Here is a 20,163-nt window from a genome sequence, read left to right as displayed (position 1 = left end):
CTTTCTTTCTTTTTTAAATTTATTTATTAAGATTTTTGAAGATTTATTTTTTCTGAGTGCTCTGTCTGCATATACTCCTTTATTCCAGAAGAGGGCATCAGTTTACCTCTGTAGATGGTTGTGAGCCACCATGTGTTTGCTGGTAATTGAACTCAGGACCCCTGGAAAAGCAGCCCGTGCTCTTAATCTTGAGCCATCCCTCCAGCCTCCCCTGTCCATGAATTTCTTATCCTCCTGTGTCCACCTTCAGATGTTGGGATTGTAGGCATTTGCTTCTTTGCCAGGCTTGCTGTGTTGCTCAGGCTAGTTCTGTGTATGCTCTGGAGTTTGAGATTACCAGCCCACACTACCATCCCTGGTTCCTCCAGTTGCTTTGAAGGAAAATGTAAATGAGAACTACTTTTAAAATTGTCTTTGATTTATTCTTTAATAGTTTCATACATACATAGAACACGTCCTGATTGTAGCCACTACCAATACTTGCAGTGTTTATCCACGAACACGTTTGCTTTCAGGATGTGTACTTTAGACCTGCTGTGCTTGTGGCCACCATCTTTACCAGATGCTTGTCTTCTCTTCGTCCTTACCTCACTCAGTCTTGGGGTCAGTTTTCAGCTAACTGGATTTCAGAGCCTGGTTTCATATATAATGTTGTAGTTTCCCCCAAAGTTTAAACCCAGAAAACCTACAGCGAAGATATGTTCTTGTCAGTGAATTGTTTCTTGACTGTTTGCTTTTGCTGTTTATCCTCAGGAGGCAGGTAAAAGATCTATAAGTCATGGGGCTAGATCTGTGACTCAGTGGTAGAGTGGTTGGCCAGGAGGCACAAGAGCCTGCTTCAGTCACCGTACATACACACACACACACACACACACACACACACACACACACACACACACACACAAGTTCACTTTGGGGTTTGTTGGAAGGAGTGACATAATTAGGGAGTTATTGATCATTTTAATACAAGGACTAAGTGGGGGCTTGCAGAGTTGAGCAGAAATTTTTACTTGGCTCTAAATCAGTAGTAGTTGCCAAAAAGTACTAACCTTCTCCTCCCTGTTATGAAAATGACTGGTGAACAGTTTCCCCAGGGAGGAGAACTAGCTGTTTGGCAGTTAGTTACCTGTTGTGTTAGACAGCTGTGAACGTTATGAGGCACGAAAGAGAGGCAGGGCCACCTCCACTGCCCCTCAGGCTGGAACTGGTGACAGAAGTCTCTGTAGACCGAAGCAAAAGCACCTGCCAGAGTCCTCGGCCCAGTTTGCATCGTTCCTTGATTATGAAGCTCCTATCTCCTGAGCTGTTTATTATGCTCGGTCAGTGGCCCGTAACCTAGCATCTTCACCAAACTGGATGTGACGTCACAGCTTATTCGTATTCATTTCCCTTTTAATTTATCTTTGCTAAGTCTACTGTATTTTCATCTTTGTAAATCTCAGGCCAAAGGTACAAACCGCTCTTTTTTTTTTCTTCACAGTGCTGGCCACTAAGCTAAGGGCATTGTGCATCCTAAGAAATCACCTTTGAACTGTATCCCCAGCCCTGCTTTTACTTTCTATTTTTGACCCAGTCTCAGTAAGTGGCCCAGGCTCTCTCTGAACCCCAAACTTGTGCTTTCCTGCCTCAACCTCTCCAGTAGCGGGATTAGAGGCCCACACAGCCGGAGCCAACCAAGTACTCCTTAATGTGTAATGTGGTCATAGGATCCAGGTCTCAAGGACTGGGATTGTGTTTTGAGATATGAGGCTCATCCAGACGGACTTCTCTCTAGTGACCCCACCCCAGTGGCTAGCCAGTCTGTGCTGCTTTGGTCCTCGTTTCTCTTTCTTGTGAACACGTGGAAGTGTTCATTGACTACCTACTGTATGCTGTGTCTGGTCCTAGCAGAAGGAGGCTCAGAGGACATCTGGTGTCTTCCTCTGTCATCCTCCTTTTCTGAGACAGATTCTCCCACTGCACTCGAGGCTTTCAGTACTCAAGTCCTATTTCTCTCACAGCAAATGCTCTTAGCCATTGAGCCGTCTCTCCGTCCCTGGGGGTGGGAGGTGTTGCAGAAAATGTCTACCCATTGAAGCTTTCATCTTAGTAAAGGGGAACAAAAATATGAATAATTTATATGTTATATGTGGTAAGTTCCATGAGGAAAGATAAGATAGGAAAGAGGGTTCAAAGTGATACATTTATAGGGTGATGGGTGCTGTGATTTCACTTTGTTTAATTTATTTATTTTTGTTGGTTATCAAACCAGAGCCTTGTGCATACTTGGCAAGCACTCTACCACTGACTTTGAAATCGTGGGGTCAGGAGAGATTTACGTCAAAGTTGACATTTGAACAAAATCCTGAAAGAAGAGCAAGATGAAGCCGTGCAATGAGGCTTTAAAAACATTCTAGAAAGCCAGGTATGGCAGTGAACTCAATTTCTGATACTGTGGGTCATAACCCCTCCTGCGGGATTGTGAAAGTGAATGTGGTGTCGAGAGAAATGTAGCAACAGTAAAAGACTTCTGTCATAGTGAGGGTTTCTACTGCTGTGAAGAGACACCGTGACCACAGCAACTCTAATAAAGAAAGCACTTGACTGGAAGTGCCTTACAGTTTCAGAGGTTTAGTCCATTATCAGCATGGCAGGAAGCATGGCAGCATGCAGGCAGACATGGTGCTAGAGAAGGAGCTGAGAGTTCTACATCTTGACCAGCAGGCAATAGGAAGTGCACTGCCTACTATACAGCATAGCTTGAACATAGGAGACCTCAAAGCCTGCCCCTGCAGTGACACACTTCCTCCAACAAGGCCATACTTCCCAATAGTGCCACTCCTTGTGGGGGCCATTTTCTTTCAAACCACCACAGCTTCTGAACATGCAAACACCAATAATTAATTCAAAAATCAAGTGAATATAGCTGTTTCAGGCAGAACCCACCCATGCTATATCAAATAACTTCCTCATAGCCTTGGTACACAGTTTGCATTGTGGTTGTTATAACACACAAGGCTAACAACCAATGTTGCCTGAATCTTCTTGACTGAGACTCCAGACTGCTGAATTGTAGTTATTTCTACTATATGTACAGTTTTCTTCTGTTAAAGAAAGACTTTAATTGTGGAAAATAAAAACCTTTAGCCGGGCGTGGTGGCGCACGCCTTTAATCCCAGCACTCGGGAGGCAGAGCCAGGCGGATCTTTGTGAGTTCGAGGCCAGCCTGGGCTACCAAGTGAGCTCCAGGAAAGGCGCAAAGCTACACAGAGAAACCCTGTCTCGAAAAAACCAAAAAAAAAAAAAAAAAAAAAAACCTTTAATATTTCCTAGCATCATTCCTCAGCACATAAATAACAAATTAGTATATCTTTGGATTGGATTATGTTAGAATATTGATTCTTAAAAGTGCTTGTTTGAGTTGCTGTCTTGATTTTCATAGAATATTTAGAGAATTTTTTTTTTAAAGATTTATTTATTTACTTATTATGTATACAGTGTTCTGTCTGCATATACACCTGCAGGTCAGAAGAGGGCACCAGATCTCCTTATGGATGGTTGTGAGCCACCATGTGGTTGCTGGGAATTGAACTCAGGACCTCTGGAAGAGCAGCCAGTGCTCTTAACCTCTGAGCCATCTCTCCAGCCCCGAGAATTTTTAATTTGTTTATTTTTTTTCATTTTTGTTTGTTTTTTGAGACAAGGTTTCTCTGTGTAGCCTTGGCTGTTCTGGAACTCACAGAGATCTGGCTGCCTCTGCCTCCTGAGTACTGGCATTAAAGGTGTGCACCACCACTGCCAGGCTTTTTAATTTGTGTGTGTGTGTGTGTATGTCTGTTTGAGTATATGTCACGTGTGTGTGGGTGCCTACAGAGGTCAGCAGAGGGGCATCAGATGCCCTGGAGCTGGAGTTGCATGCAGTTGTGAGCTGCCCAGTGTGGGTGCTGGGAACGAATCTCAGGTCCTGTGGAAGAGCAGAGGCTCTCCTACCCACCGAGCCATCTGTTTAACTCCTCATGACAGTTGTTAAGTGGGGCGGGAAATTAGCCAAGTGGTTAACACTTGCTTTAGAAGCTTATAGACCCGAGTTTGGCTCTCTGGCACCTTCATAGAAATCAAGCATAGTGGTCGATGCCTGTAACCTCGGCACTGGCAAGGCTGTGACAGGGGATTGTGAGTTCAAGGCCAGAGCCTTGTGAGACAAAATGAAGTGCTGGACATATTTTGTAGATTATATTTTGTAGCTATAGTTACAGGGTTTTCTAATGACTTGGCCTGGTAAATGGACGGATGGATGGAATTGCCTTTTTTTTCTTTTTTTCTTGAGTTTCCACTATGTAGCCCAAACTGACCTCAAATTTATGAAACTCTCACTTCAGACCAACAAGTACAGCATACAAGCATCAAACCTGGAAAAGTAACTCACCCTAATTTTTCAAAAAGGTTTTATTTATTTATTTGTGTGTGTGTGTGTGCACGCGCGCGCGCGTGTGCTTGCTTATGCCTACAGGGGCCCAGAGGCCAGAATAGGTCATCAGATCCCCTGGAGCTGGAGTTACAGGCAGTTGAGCTGCTGGGAACTGGATTCTAGTCCTCTGAAAGAGCAGGAAGTACTCTTAACCCCTAACCCAGCTCTCCAGCCCCTAACTTTAATTTTTAAAATTTTATTTTTATTATGATAAACCTTCTATAAGATAGACTTTTCCATTTTGAACATATTTAAGTGTTACAGTATACCATGACATCAACTATATTCATAACAGTATTTAGTCACCATCACTACCCATCTCCAGAACTTTCCTATTATCCTAACCACAAACTCTGTATCTATTCAGTAATTACTCTTTCCTCTCCCATCTCAGTCCTTGATTACCTCTATTTTACTTATTTCATTTTTTAAATTATTTATTTTTTAATTTTATATGTATGTGTATGCATGAGTGTATGTATGTGTATGCATGAGTGTATGTATGTGTACCACATATGTATATGAGCCCACAGAGGTCAAAACAGTGTGTTAAATCCCCTGGAACTGGAGTTACAGGTATTTGTAGGCTGCCTTGTGAGTGCTGGAACCAAATCTGGGTCCTGTCTTTCCAGGCACTCCCTTCCCCTCCCCTTCCCTCCTCTTTTTTTCTGTTCCCTTCCCCTTTATTTCCTTTCTTTCTGTCATGTGTGCTTGCATATGCACAAGCACTTAGGTTATGGTGCATGTGTGGAGGTCAGAGGACATCTAGTACCTTTCTTATCCTCTTTCTTTTGAGACAGCCTGTGTACTGGAATTGTCCATGTAAATTCAGTAGGTCTAGAACTCATAAAGATCCATCTACCTCTGCCTCCAAATGCTGGAATTAAAAGCTTGAGCCACCACACCTAGCTTCGTCTACCTTTGCGTGTGGGCTTGATAAGTGCTTTTACCCTCTTGCCATCTAAGTGCCCCTATTATACTTTCTATCCATGTGACTTGGCCTCTTCTAAGTATCTTATTGAAGTAGATCATGCAGAATTTGTCTTTTTGTGTCTTATTTCATTTATACTGTTTCCATGGTTTGTCCACGTTGTAGAATGTTTCAGAATTTTCTTCCTTTCTCAGACTGAAAAATACTCTGATATAGGTAGATTCTACATATTCTGAATATTGTTTATTCAGCTGTCACTGGGTTGTTAGATAATGTTGCTTTGAACATTACTGTACAAATACCTGTGTGAGATTCTTTTCATTTCTTTTCTGGCTACTGGGGATAATGATAATTCTCCGCTGAACCTTTTGAGGAGCCTCCAAACTATTTTCCACTGTGGCTGTACCACTTTCCATTTACACCTGCACTGCAGAAGGTTCTAGCGTCGTCATACCTTTCCTGCCATCTGCCTCATGCTTTTGTCACATGTAGCCATCTTAGTGAGTATGAGATGGTGTCTCAGATTTTTTGTTTTTGTGTGTGCATGTGGTGGGGCGTACATTACAATGCATGCATGGAGGTCAGAGAACAACTCAGGGCATTTGGCTTAGCAGTAAGTGTCTTTCCCTGTTGAGCAGTCTTCCTTATGGTTTTGATTTGCATTTCCAGGACCTTGGAAAATCTTTACAGACTATAAATGCAGGGAAAGATCTCTGCTACTCTGCAGCACTTTAAGGCTGGAAGAGGAGAAACAGCCAGTAAGTAGGAAAACCAGGAAGAAAACGATACCCTGGAAGTTAAGTGGGGACCATGTTCAAGATAGGAATAGAAACTTCTGTCAGGTAGAGATATAGTTCAATGTTGGAGTATTTGCTTACCATATGGGAGTCTTTGGGTTTGATCCTAATACCATAAAGATGTATGCGCTAAATAAATGCGCTATCCAGATGTGGTAGCACATCCCTAATTTAATCCCAGCATTTATTTGGGAGGCAGAGGCAGCCTGTCAAATTCTCTTTTTTTGTTGAGACAAGGTTTCTCTGTATAACCCTGGCTGTCCTAGAACTTGCTCTGTAGACCAAGCTGGCCTCAAACTCAGGGATCTGCCTGCTTCTGCCTCCTGAGTGCTGGGATTAAAGGCGTGAGCCACAACCGCCTGATCCACGATAGTATAATTAAGATGAAAACCAAGAACTGATCATTTAAGTTAGCAACATGGAAGTCAGCAGTGACCTTTACAGAAATAATTGCATAGTAGATTAAGAATAGCTGGTTATTGTGCACACCTTTAATCCTAGTACTCACAGAAGCAGACAGATCTTTGGAGGCCAGCCTGGTCCACATAGTGAGTTCCAGGACACCAGGGCTATGTAGAAAGAACCCTGTCTCAAAAACTGAAATAGGGGTTGGAGTAGTTAAAGCACTGGCTGCTCTTCCAGAGGTCCTGAGTTCAATTCCCAGCAACCACATGGTGGCTCACAACCATCTATAATAGGATCTGATGCCCTCTACTGGCAAGCAGAGCACTCATACATAAAATATAAAGTAATAAAAATTAAAAACAAACAAATAAATAATAAGTACAGGGCATGGAAGTGGTTCAGTGGGTAGAGGCTTGTGGCTCAGTCATGATCGCCGGAGTTCCATCACCACGTAAGAAGCCAGATGTGTCAGCTCACATCTGCAGTCATAGCTCTGGCTTTGCCCAGGGGAGAAGAGTGAAACCTATGAATGCAGTTCAGCATCAGAAATAACAAGAGAGACCCTGGCCCCGAAACAAGGTGGAAGACAAGAACCAGCTCACACGAATCTGTCTCTTGGCCTGCACATACTGGTTTTCTTCAGTCCCCCGTCAATCTCTTTGAGAGGAAGTTGTCCTCAGAACCTGGAGCTCATTGATTTAACTGGGCTTGTTGGCCAGTGAGCTGAATGGATCTTTGTTGTTGTTTTATTATTTTTGGGGGGCCCTCCACCCAGCTTCCAAATAAATTACACACGGAGGCTTATCCTTAATTATGAATGCCCAGCCTTGGCTTGGTTTAGTTTCTAGCCATCTTTCCTTAATTTAAATTATTCTGACTACCTTTTACCTCTGGGCTTTTCCTTTTCTCTAATTTCTGTAAATCTTACTCTTACTCCGTGGCTTGCTGTGTGTGTGTAGCTGGGTGGCTGGCCCCTGGAGTGGTCCTCCTCCTCTGGCTGCTAGATCTTAGATCTCCCTCCAGTTTTCTCCTTCTCTATGTACTCTCTGCCTGCCAGCCCCGCCTGTCCTTTCTCCTGCCTTGCTATTGGCCAGTTCTTTATTAGACCAACAGGTGTTTTGGACAGGTTCACAGAGTTAATGCAACATGAAAAAAGTAACACAGCTTAAAATTTTCTACTACAGATCTTCACTCGCCTCAGTGTGCCTACTGATCCATCCTCCCAGCTCCTCTTTTGTGAATATTTTCATTTTTTTGATGAATATGACTTTTGTGGCTGATACTTGATATTAAGTTCACATTTTATCAGGATACATGCCACATCTGCCTCACTGAAGGCCGTGTTCTATGGGGAGGACCAAACATTTGGAAAATTCTCTGTGATTTTCCCACAGCATCACTTACACTCTGGATAGTGAGGTCAGTAAAGAAATTTAAGCATTCATGCTTCCACCAGTTATAGACACATTGGAATTTTCTGTGAAACCGCTGTCTAATGTGGACTGTCAGGCTTTCTCTTTCTTTGTTTCCTTTAGACAGGGTCTCATTATACAGCCCTGGCTGGCCTAGAGCTCACTATGTCGACCATGTTGGCCTCAGACTACAGAGACCAGCCTGTCTCTGCCTTCTATTGCTGGGATTGAAGATGTGTGCCAACACGCCTGGCTTCCCCAGCCCTGTGTTTTGTTTCTTTGTTTATTGTCATTGTTTTTTTGACACAGAATCTTATGTAGCATAGACTAGTCTCAAACAAACTATGTAGCCAAGGCTGGCCCTTAACGCTTCTTCCTCTTACTTCCATTAACCAAGTGTTGGGACTACAGGCATGAACCACCATGCCCAGAAAGACTCTTGGATCTAGACCTTTAGATTCTGAGAGGATAGATCTTAACGGGTGAGTAAGAGTAGAAAATAATGTTCTATTTTTGATAGTAGTTACTGGGAAAAGATCTTCTTTGGTAATTAAGTCTGATCCAGATGCCTATCAGTCATTTATCAGACATGTAGGTTAGACATCCCAAGATAAAAACAATGAAACATCAGATCGTTTGGGTATTTCTAGAGAACATTTCTGCCGATTTATAATGGTTATCTAACCTGTCATTATGTAGCTAGCATAGTCTTTGGGTTCCATGTCTGCATTTGCAAAATAACAAAAAAGAAACCAAAAAACAAACTCGTGAGTATTCATGTAAATTTGTGTTGTGATATGACTTCAGAATTGTTCTATTGATTATCTGGAATGTATCCAGCTGAACAGCCTTTATATGTCATACCTTTCAGAATGAATCATCTTCCTTCCCCTGTGAGAAGATGGTTGTGTATACTTTTTCTGACAGAATTTCCTTAAGTCTTCCAGGACATCCATTGAGTTGAACCTAAGGTGCTGCCCAGCGTTCCAGGAGATCTGAGACTCTCATACCTGCCTTTGTTAAGAGTAGTTAGTTCTCATCCTCCTGGAGAAATGTCAGGCATCCTTTGTTTAGGAAGCTGATTCCACTCTAAGAAGCCCGAGATGGCAGGCAATAGATGTAATACCATGTTCAAACCTTAGAAAGCTGGAGTTCAGTTATTGTTGAGTATGGCCCCCTCCTGGTCTGTGAACCAGAGAGTACTGTCGTCAGGATTGAGGTAAAATCTGGGCTCTTCCTTGATCTCCTTAAAATGACAAATCTGTCCCAACTAGCCTGAATTTTTTTTTATCTTTCAGTTCCCAGACATCAGTCAAGAGTCTGATTCTCCATTTGTTTTCATCTGCAAAAATCCCCAGGAAATGGTTGTGAAGTTTCCTATTAAAGGAAATCCTAAAATCTGTAAGTCACCATCTTTGATGATCTCATTTTCTCTTGCATCTTACTTGTCTAAATTTCAAAACACTGTTGTAGTAAGCTTTATTGTCGGCTGCCAGCTCACAAATAACAACACGGATACTTCTCAATTATGAAAGTTTGACCATTAGCTTAGGCTGGTCCCACTAGCTCTTATAACTTAAATTAACCCATTTATATTAATCTATGTTCTGCCATGTGGCATTACCTCATCTCCATATTACCCATTTCCTTCCTCCTTGTCTGGTTGTCAACTTCGCCTTTCTCCTTCTCAGAATCCTCTCTGTCCCCAGAGGTTCCACCTAACCTCTTCCTGTCTAGGTATTGGCCATTCAGCTCTTTATTACACCAATCACAATGACACATCTGCATACAGTGTGAAGAAATATTCCACAACACACTGTTCTTCTGTGTCTGGTGTCGTCCTTAGCAGTGGAAGATAATTATGTTTATTGAAATTAATGTTATATTTACTATAGTTTAGCTTTTCCAAAGTATACCTTGGTGTACAGTTATTGGCATGGTGGTGAGTTGCTCTAAACTTTTCATCTAGGATTCTATTCCATTAAATATTAAAAAAAAAAAATTGCTGAGCATGGTCACATATGCCTGTAATCCCAGCACTCAGAAGGCAGAGGCAGGTGGATCTCTATGAGTTCAAGGCCAGCCTGGTCTACATAGCTAGTTCAGGACAGCCAGGGCTGTTACACAGAGAAACCCTATTTTGAAAAACCAGAAGAAAAAAAATTAAAGGTGCTGGAGAGATGGATTAGTGGTTAAGAGCACTGGAAGTGCTGGGCGATGGTAGCACACACCTTTAATCCCAGCACTGGGAGACAGAGGCAGGTGATCTCTGTGAGTTCGAGGCCAGCCTGGGCTACAGAGTGAGTTCCAGGACAGCCAGGACTGTTACACAGAAAAACCCTGTCTCAAAAAAACAAAAATTGATGAGTGAATGATATTACAAGTCTATAATCTCAGCATTTGGGAGGCTGTGGCAGGAGATGATAAGTTTGAAGATAGCTGTACTTTATAATAAGACTGTCTCAAAACAAAACACTACAAAAAAATGGCTTGTGTTAGCTGGGTGTGGTATAGTACATATCAATAATCCCAACACTAGGGAGGTAGAAGCTTGAGGATCAGAAGTTCATGAGAATCACACTACATAGAGATTTCCAGGGCAACCTATGCTGTTACAAGGAAAGCTTGTCTAAAAAAAAAAAAAAGCCAGGAAGGCTAGCCTGAGGTTCATGAGCTCCTGTCTCAGAAAGTTAATTCTGTTTATTTAAGATTTATTTTTATTTTGTGTGCATTGGTGTCTTGCCTTGTCTGTATGAGGGTGTTGGAGCCCTTAGAACTGGAGTTACAGACAGTTGTGAGTTGGGAATTGAACCTGGGTCCTCTCGAAGAGCAGCCAGTGCTCTTAACCTCTGAGCCATCTCTCCAACCCCAAACTGTAAAAAATGACTGACTTATGTCTTATGAAACACATGAAAATCTCTGTGAGGGCTATCGGAATCATGACGTAATGCTTTTCCCTTGTGACTTCTTTCCCACTTGTTGTACATGACTTGATATGTTTTGTTTGGTTTGGTTTTGAGACAGTCTCACTATGTCTCCCAGACTGGCATAGAATTCACAGCAATTCTCCTGCCTCACCCTCTTAAGTGTTGAAATTACAGATGTGTATCTCCAGGCTTAGTGATTTTATTCTTCTAGGTTCTGTGATAGAGGATGTGGTTAAACACTGAAATGCTTTAGCTAATAAATGTAAAAATATTGGGGAAATGCAGAAAACTAAAGATTATTTCTACTCTGTGAAAGAATGTATTGTACCTTCACTATATTGGCCCAAGTCTTTGCCAGTCTCATAGCCCAGGCTGGCATTAAACTTACTAGGTTAGCTAAGAATGACCCTGAACTCCAACCCTCCTGGCTCTACCTTCAAAATGCTAAGATTATAGGTGTATACCATAATGCCCAGCTTAGAGTCCACATCTTAAAAAGACTAGGCTCCAGACCACTGTGGTGGCTCAACTGATAGGGATGTTCACTGATGAGCCTAAAAACCCACGTTTGAGCCAGGCGGTGGTGGTGGTGGTGGTGGTGGTGGTGGTGGTGGTGGTGGTGGTGGTGGTGGTGCACACCTTTAATCCCAGCACTCAGGAGGCAGAGCCTGGTGGATCTCTGTGAATTCAGGACAGCCAGGACTGTTTCATAGAGAAACCCTGTCTCGGGGAAAAAAACAAAAACAAAAACAAACAAACAAACAAACAAAAAACCAACCCATGTTTGATCTCCATATGGAAGAAGTAAAGAATCTAGTCCTGCAAATCTTCCTTGACAACGTGTATACAGTGTTACATGGGCATGCATGTGCCATACAAATACATATATGCATATATGAATACATATCTACATACATACATAACATGTAAAATAAAAGATAAGGCTTAAGGTTGCCATACTGTCTGTCCCTTCCTGTAAGAATCTTGAATTCTTTGCTTTATCAACCCTAGTTAGCTTACGAGTTCCTGCTCTTAAGAGTCATTTTGTTAGATGTTACAGATATGCAAGGTCCTGGATTGTTAAGAGTTCACAGATTGCTGACGCTAGTCTAGCTTTCTTAAGCAGCTCAGTTAATAAAAGAATTTTTGATTCTTGGGAATGGCCTAGAAATCCTTGTTCCCTGACATCTGGATTTTTAGTTGTATTAACCTTTTTCCACCTTATTTTTGAGATAGAATATTTCACTGAACCTGGAGCTTGCCATCTTGGCTAAAGTAGTTGGCCAGTGATTCCCTGGCATCCACCTACCTCAGCTCCCCAGCACTGGGATTGCAGATGCCCGTCACCATGCCAGCTTTTCCATGGTGCTGGGATCTGATCTCAGGTCCTCATGCTTGCAGAGCAGGCATGCTACCCACCGGGCCGGCTCCGCAGCTATTATCTATAGGTTCCAATCCACAGACTCGGCCACCCAAATATTGAAAACAATGTGGGGAAAATGTTGGGTCTATACAGACATAGGCAGTTTTTTCCCTTGTCATTATTTCCTAAGCAATAAAGTGTAACAACTGTTTCCAGTTAAGTTGGCACATATGTGTAATTCTGGTACTTGGGTCATGGAGGTAGAAGGTCCTCCGGAAGTCCAGGCACATCTTCAATGGTACAGCAAGTTGGAGACAGCTTTGGCTAGGTGAGAGATTTTCTCACAACAAAAACCAGGGCTGGAGAGATGGTTCCATGGTTCATAGCTCTATTCCTTTTTTTTTTTTTTCGTTTGTTTGTTTGTTTGTTTGTTTTTTGAGACAGAGTTTCTCTGTGTAGCCCTGGCTGTCCTAGAACTCGGTCTGTAGACCAGGCTGGCCTTGAACTCAGGCCACCTGCCTCTACCTTCTGAGTGTTGGGATTAAGGGTATGCGCCATCACCACTTGGCTGAGTTAAGAGCTCTTGATGCTCTTGAGGGGACAGAGATTCCATTTCTAGCACCCATATAGCAGCTCAAAACTGTCTCTTACTCCAGTTCCAGGGCACCTGATACTTTGTTCTGGGCTTTGTGGGCACATACATACACATAGGCAAAAACACTCACATAAAATAAAAGTAGATCTTAAAAAAAAACAAACAAACCTGGGCAGTGGTGGCACATGCCTTTATTCATAGCACTCAGGAGGCAGAGGCAGGCAGATTTCTGTGAGTTCAAGACCAGCCTGGTCTACAGTTCCAGGATAGCCAGGACTACACAGAGAAACCCTGTCTCAAAAATTGTCTCCCCCCTCCCTTTGCAAATCAAAACAAAATTATTCACAAAGCATTTACATAGTATTACGTATGACAATCTATAGAGAATTTAAATTATACAGGAAGATGTAGAATGTATGCAAGCCTCATACCATCTTTTTTTTTTTTTTTTTTTTTTTTTTTAAAGATTTATTTATTTATTATATATACAGAAGAGGGCGCCAGATCTCATTACAGATGGTTGTGAGCCACCATGTGGTTGCTGGGAATTGAACTCAGGACCTCTGGAAGAGCAGTCAGTGCTCTTAACCTCTGAGCCATCTCTCCAGCCCCTCATACCATCTTATATAAGAGACTCACATAACATCTATGGAGTTTGATATTTGTGAGGATTCTAAAGCCAAAACCCCACAAATACAAAGACAGCTATTATTTCAATTAGTTGATTAAATGACTTAGTGTATGTAAAATACTTAGCATGGTGCCTAGTCTGTAGAAAGCACATGTTAACTATAATCTTTTTTTTCCTTCTCTTTCTTTTTACATTGGTGTTTTATATGCATGTATGTCTGTGTGAGGGTATCAGATCCCCTAGAACAGGAGTTACAGACAGTTGTGAGCTACCATGTGGGTGCTGGGAATTGAACCTGGGTCCTCTGGAAGAGTAGCCAATGGTCTTAACCGCTGAGCCATCTCTCCACCCTCTAGCTATAATCTTTTTTTTTTTTTTATCATAACTGGTTATTTTTATTTGTATATGCCTCTAGGGAAAAATTATGTTTTTGCCACGTGCAGCTTGTCCATCACATGTGGTTTGTCTGCCACGTTCAGCTTGACCTTGTGACTATACACTTTGCTCATGTGACTCATATATATTAATTTTAAATGTCGAATGTCATTTCTTGAAGGGGGAAGGAGGTCTTAAATACAGGCTTACAGCACAATGGGAGGACCCCGGAGGGCAGAAGTTCGCTACTGATGTTTTACAATCTTGCATCTAAGCTGTTAACGCCCATTATTCAGGATACACAGACAAGGAACTTCCCTTAAGCATTCAGGAGGGTGGCTTAGCTATAATCTTAACAACTCTGTGAGTTAGTAGATCCCCCCCCCTTTAGTTTTTACAGTTGAGTAAACAGGTTTAGGGAAGTTGTGAGGGTTTGGGTTGTTGTTTGCTTGTTTGTTTATTTTAAGCTTACAGCACTAGATTTTCCCAGGTGGTCTCCCATCCAGTTACTAACCAGGCCTGACCCTGGTTAGCTTCCAAGATCAGACAAGATTGGGCATGTTTAGTATGGTATGGCCATAGACGGTTTGGGGTGGGTTTTGTTTTTTGTTTTTGTTTTTGTTTTTTTTTTGAGATAGGGTCTCTAGGGTCTTACTGTATAGTCTAGGTTGACCTCAGATGCACTGTGTAACCTAGCCTGACATTGAACTCAAGGCCGCCCTGCCTCACTCTCTTGAGAGTTAGGATTGTAGGTGTGAGACAGCCCCTACAAATTATATTTTATTCATGTTTCTGATTGTTCTTCTATTCCTTGTTCGTTATCTGATTGTCTCCAGGAACAGATTTCCAATTTAGATTTTATTTTCAGGACACAATATAATGGCACTGAAAAAGGTCTTTAGTAGTATGTGGTACATCTTTTTCTTTTAGTTGAAAAAAGTTGAGGATAGAAATGACTAGGTAACATCCTTATCATTACACAGCTAGAGGAATCTGAGGAAGAGGCCTGAGTAATGAGTCTTCAGAGCTATGGCAATACCAAGAAATGAGTATCGAAGTCTTCATTAGATTCTAAACTCTCACATAGCTTGTCCTAAAGTCTGAAGAAGACTTGATGTTTACCCCTACCTTAGTACTAACACTTTTTATCCGCTGCTTTGGATTACTTAGTAGTCTGTTATACCAAGGATTTAAAATTTGCATTATTTGGCTTTGTTTTCTGTGCTTGTTTGTTTTGTTTTTGAGGCAGGGTCTCATATGGCCCAGGTTGGCCTTTCATTCACTGTATAGTGGAGTCTGGCCTTGAACTGTTAGTCTGTTTCCAACTTCTGTTTAATTTATTTGATGGAAGTGTTTATTGACCACCTACCAATTGACAGTCACTTCAGTACTACGAGGGAGACAAAAGAAAATTTGTCTTGAAATAGGGCTCTTTGCCAGCTTGCTGTCACGTTCACATTCCCAGCTAGGCAGCGTATAGGATGAGAGAACTTCTAAATCACTGGGAATGCCCCATATTCTAAGGCCCAAATTAAAGTCAGCAGTGTTGTGACCATTGTGGACAGCATTCGGGTAGCACAGGAGAAGGTGCACTGCTGTTCTGGAAGCAGGTGCAGCCCTGAACCACTAGGGAAAGAGGCCTGAGGGAAGCTTGTAGGGCTGAGGCTGGTTCTCTCCAGTATCCTTGTGCAGTGGTCAGAACTTGATTCTTATCTTAATTGGACAAGTAAGGCCACTGAAATCCAGAAAGGCTGAATGACTTGTCCGGTTTGTACAGGTATTAACTAGCTTCTAGTGAGTGCTCTTTCTGTCACAGCGATCGCTCCACAAGTGAAAAGAACACCATCTGAGTGGCAGTGGTGTTCGGGGTGTGTGCCCACAGTATACCTGGCTGCCCTGTATCCAGGACTCTTTATTTTATATTTTTAGTGCTAAAACTGAAATGAAGTATTTTCTATTCTTAGCATCATCACCAGTGTCACTATTGACTTAACTGAGGCTTTTTGTTGGAGAAAAGAAATTTGTAAGCTTTTTTCGAAGACCAGACAAACAGGAACTCTAAAATTTTTCTTCGTGAAATAGATGCTTTCAAAGGCTTCTAGCACTGAACTAAGCTATATTCTGGTAGATGGAGGAGTCAGTTCAAAGATCACATCACTGAAGGACTTCTCATTTGGATCACTTGAGACACGAGAGGGCTTTGTTTTGTTTGTTATTTTTTGAAGCAGAGGCATACTATGTAGCTGACTGGCCAAGAACTTGCTATGTAGACCAGCCTGGTCTGGAATATACAGGATCCTCCTGCCTCTGCCTCCAGAGTACAGATTATAGCAAAAATCATAACACTAGGTAGTTCTGCTTGTTTTCTAAGTTTAACACTTAGAAGAGCCATATAATCTCTGACCTTTACCCCCCTTAACTGGTGATAGGGACCCTTTGTCAGGAAAGCATTTATGTGGATTCTACTCCACTATTTCAGGTCACTCCCCCTGTTAAGTATGAGGCAGCAAAAGGGTGAGCTGAACTGCTTTTCCCACTGTGAGGGAGGGTCATCCTTTGTACTCAGCTAGTTAACAGGTCAGTGGAATGGGTTTCCCACTGTGTGAAGGGCATTTCTTTGTGGCATGCCCTTATTCTATCTTCTCTTGTTTTGTCTCTGCTTATCTACATGTCTGTATTCTTAAAAAAAAAAAAAAAAAAAGTCTGTCTTAGTATCAGACACCCTAAAGTACAAAATTAGAAATAATATTTAGATAAATATTTTCCTCTCCCCCCCCCCCCCCCCGTGTGTGTGTGTGTGTGTGTGTGTGTGTGTGTGTGTGTGTGTGTACAGCATTCCCACTGCTTTCTTCTTAGAAAATAAAACTCTGAAGTTTGGAAGTGTCCAGCATCCTGAAGCAAAATAATTGAATGTGACAGGAACACAGTAACCAGAAGACCTCGGAGGCCAGGAAAGATTTGCAATGCAAATATAAAAATAAATAATGAGTGAGACTTCTTTTTTCTCTTACAGGGAAACTGGATTCCAAGATCCATCAAGGAGCAAAGAAGGGGTTAATGAAGCAGAAGAAAGCTGTCTGACCCAGGAAAAAAGGAACCATACAGCATAGTGGAGTCTTGGGGACTAAATTGCCATCCGCTGGTCCTTTGGGATTGAAGTGGTAGAAAACTGAAGGCTTGATGTGACACCAGGCTTCAGCCTCTGAGGATTTAAACTCTAACCAAATCTGTATATTTTTCTTACAAGGTGGGATTCTTTATGTAGTGGGCCAAAAATCTTTGAATACATTATTTATAAAAACTCATTTTAAAAATTCTAGGTCTTTGATATTTTTCTTGGAAACAAATTCAAAAGAGAAAGGAACAAAATGGAAATTATTTTCCTTTGTGAGATTTGTATTTGTAGTTAGGGAAATCTTAATCTAGGTTAACAATTTTACAAGAGATTCTTGAATTAAAAAGTTTTTCCTCGAAATAGAATAGGAAATATGAGGATGTTTGAGGAATCTTTGTTTAATATAAGCCTATAGTGATGTGAAATGTTCTTACCAAATGTTCTGCAGTTGACATGTTGAGACTGTGACCCACGCTTGCCTGGAACTCACAGCCGTCCTCCTGCCAAAGCCCCTTAAGTGCTATATGTACAGACCAAAGCCACCATGCCCAGCTTCTAATCCAAATCTGTCGGAGTGAAAAGCTAGAATTACCATTATTAGCAGATTTTTTTGTTTTGGAAGAGATAACATGAAGATACGTTTTTTGGAAAAGATAACACAAAGACATACTTCCATTTGTTCTTTAGTTTGAGAGGTCAGGACAAGAATAGCTTAGACTGGGAAGCAGGAAGCTTGCAGCCACCTGCTAAGGCAGCCTGAAGCTGCCTTGTTGATTTTGCTGGTGTTGCAAAAGCATCACGCAGATGGGACAATTAGAGAAAAATTGGAAAATACAATCCTCTCAGTAAATACATCTAAAACCCTCTAATGTTGAAAGCAAGCCTTTTTATACCATCAATATCCTGAAAAGCTGTGACTGGGAAAACAAGGGTTGGTTTCAAGTGAGGGTTTTCGCTGTCCCTTTAGCCCTTCTCAGGAAGCCTTGTTTTGAGGCTCTTCCGGAGTGCTATTGGAATCTCAGTTGCCTGATCCTAGGAAATTCATGATCTTAATGGTGTGTGCTCTGCTTTTTCTAAGACACCACTACCATCCTGGGGATGCTGGGCTCCTCCAGCAGTTTGTGTACTTGACATAAAAGAGAAAGAGTGAGTGAGGAGGGGAAAGTACCTTGTATTATGAAAAAGATGAATTTCCCTTTCTTTAATCCTTCATATTCAGCATTTATTTGCATTGAAATGCCTCCACTCAGTACACATTGATGTTCACTCAACTGTGAACTCTTGCTTGTTGCATAGCATTGCTTCTGCAGAGCCTGATCACTCTGGATTCCCAGGGAGACTAACAGATCCTTGTTCCAACGATGCACACATGCAGTCTCTCTCTCTCTCTCCCTCTCTCCCTCTCCCCCCCTCTCGTTCTGTTGGACCTCCCTGGAGAGAGTGGAAGAGGACAGTGAATGGCACTTACTAAGGTGGGGGTGTCTTTTTGGCCTCCGCAAACCCTACCATTATTGAAGGCATTGCTCTGTGCACCGTGCAGTTAATAGTTTACCAAGCAGTGGCTCCTTGAATTCCTGCTGAAGCTGTCTCGCTCTCTTAATATCAAAATAAAGCTGAAAGGTAAGAGGGGAAAGAGAGAAAAAAGTTTCTCTGCTTTCTTCATTTGAGGACAGCCTTCACACAGAAGATTCTGGATTGATTTTTGTCTGTGGATAATTTGTGTGGACACCTGAAAAAATTCAGGAGCTTCAACAGATCAGGTCATCAGGTCCTGTAAACTTCTCAAGTTTACAGGAATCCACCTCAGCTTCTAAACTATGTAGTAGAACCATAGTAACCATGAGTAAATGGCAGAGCTGCTTGGAAACTCCTCCTTCTCACGGTCAGGCTGGGAAAGTCTGTCTTTAGTTTATGATCACGTGGTAGTGGTAGTATGAGGTCTCTCTTCTGTTTGCTGAAACACCAGGGAGGAAGTGTGGGAGAAGCTTGCGGGTAGATGGCCTCAGTTGCTCACTGATGAATAGTGTCATTTAAAATCTGATGGAAATTCTTCGCTGCCTGGGTGCAGACTTGTCCAAGAATAGCCTGTTAGTGCTCTGTGACACTTACCCGACCCTGTGGCTCTCGCGCAGTTGGGCCTCAGGAAGTTTTGAGCTTCTGACTTGGTTTTCTGTTGCACCTTCTATCTATATTCCCTTTTGAATGACTGAATCCAGTTGCTATTCATTTGTATAGTAAAGGAATTTGCTTTTTTTTTCCCAGACAGGACTCAATTTCCTTTATATGAGTAGGGTGTGTTTGAAATTGGGGACTTTGTCAGATTTGATAAGGCTTTATCTTTAGTGTTATATTCCAGTAGATTAAGAATCTTGCCAAGTGTGGTGGTGCACACCTTTATTTCCAGCACTTGGAAGGCTGAAGCAGGTGGATCTCTGTGAATTTCAGGCCAGCCAGAGCTCCATACTGAGAGCCTGTCCCACGGGAATAAAAAAGGAACTTGTTTTTTTTTTGTTGTTGTTGTTTGTTTTTTGTTTTTTGTTTTTTTTTTACTTTTGCTTTTTTAGCTAATACAGAGAAAGAACAAAGTGTTCTATCTTTTCTTTTCTTTTTTTTTTTCCGAGACAGGGTTTCTCTGCATAGCTTTGTGCCTTTCCTGGAGCTCACTTGGTAGCCCAGGCTGGCCTTGAACTCACAGAGATCCGCCTGGCTCTGCCTCCCGAGTGCTGGGAGTATCTTTTCTTTTTAAACTGGAATTTTATTGGAGACCCATTTTTCCCCTAGCTGAAAATGTGAGTAACTTTGAAGATTACTTTTATAAATAATTATAGTTATGGGCTTCTGTGAGTTATGACACTTAATCTCTTTCCATTTTAATTACTGTCCTACAGCCCATTTGTGGTGGTCATTTAATTTAGTAAATTTGTTTAATGCCTTGGAGGGCCTAGCCAAGATTAGATGGCATGGGGCTATTCACCTGGCCAGCTCATCCACTAACCTAGAGAAATCAGCTAACTTCAGTTTCTTAGGTATGGAGAGAGGGAACACAGTCCAGTGCTAAAGGTTTTCTTCCTCGAGACTCCAATAGCAAGCACACATCTGCTGTTCTCACCTTCTGTGAATGTGTTTGGGAGGAGGTGAGCCAAGTTGAAGGCTCCATCAGCCACA

At 41.9% G+C, this 20,163-nt stretch overlaps 1 protein-coding gene across 7 annotated transcripts in view; it reads left to right on the top strand.

The window, feature by feature from the left end:
- Trip4 (thyroid hormone receptor interactor 4) overlaps positions 1–17,197 on the top strand; it is a 76,408-nt gene extending 59,211 nt beyond the window's left edge. For 6 of the 7 annotated variants that reach the window (XM_076576535.1, XM_076576533.1, XM_076576532.1 and 3 more), the window contains exons 12-13: positions 9,291–9,393; positions 16,897–17,197. In XM_076576535.1, coding sequence (XP_076432650.1) covers positions 9,291–9,393; positions 16,897–16,964 — 171 coding nt within the window. In that variant the 3' untranslated portion in view covers positions 16,965–17,197. The remainder of the gene's footprint in view (positions 1–9,290; positions 9,394–16,896) is intronic. The other variant, XM_076576534.1, reaches the window with a different exon arrangement.
- Positions 17,198–20,163: the final 2,966 nt, after the last annotated feature.

The sequence above is a fragment of the Peromyscus maniculatus genome, chromosome 7, assembly GCF_049852395.1.
Source record: "Peromyscus maniculatus bairdii isolate BWxNUB_F1_BW_parent chromosome 7, HU_Pman_BW_mat_3.1, whole genome shotgun sequence".
NCBI classification, from domain to species: Eukaryota; Metazoa; Chordata; class Mammalia; order Rodentia; family Cricetidae; genus Peromyscus; species Peromyscus maniculatus.
Note: the sequence above shows the minus strand (reverse complement) of the source record. Positions and strands in the feature narration are given on the sequence as shown.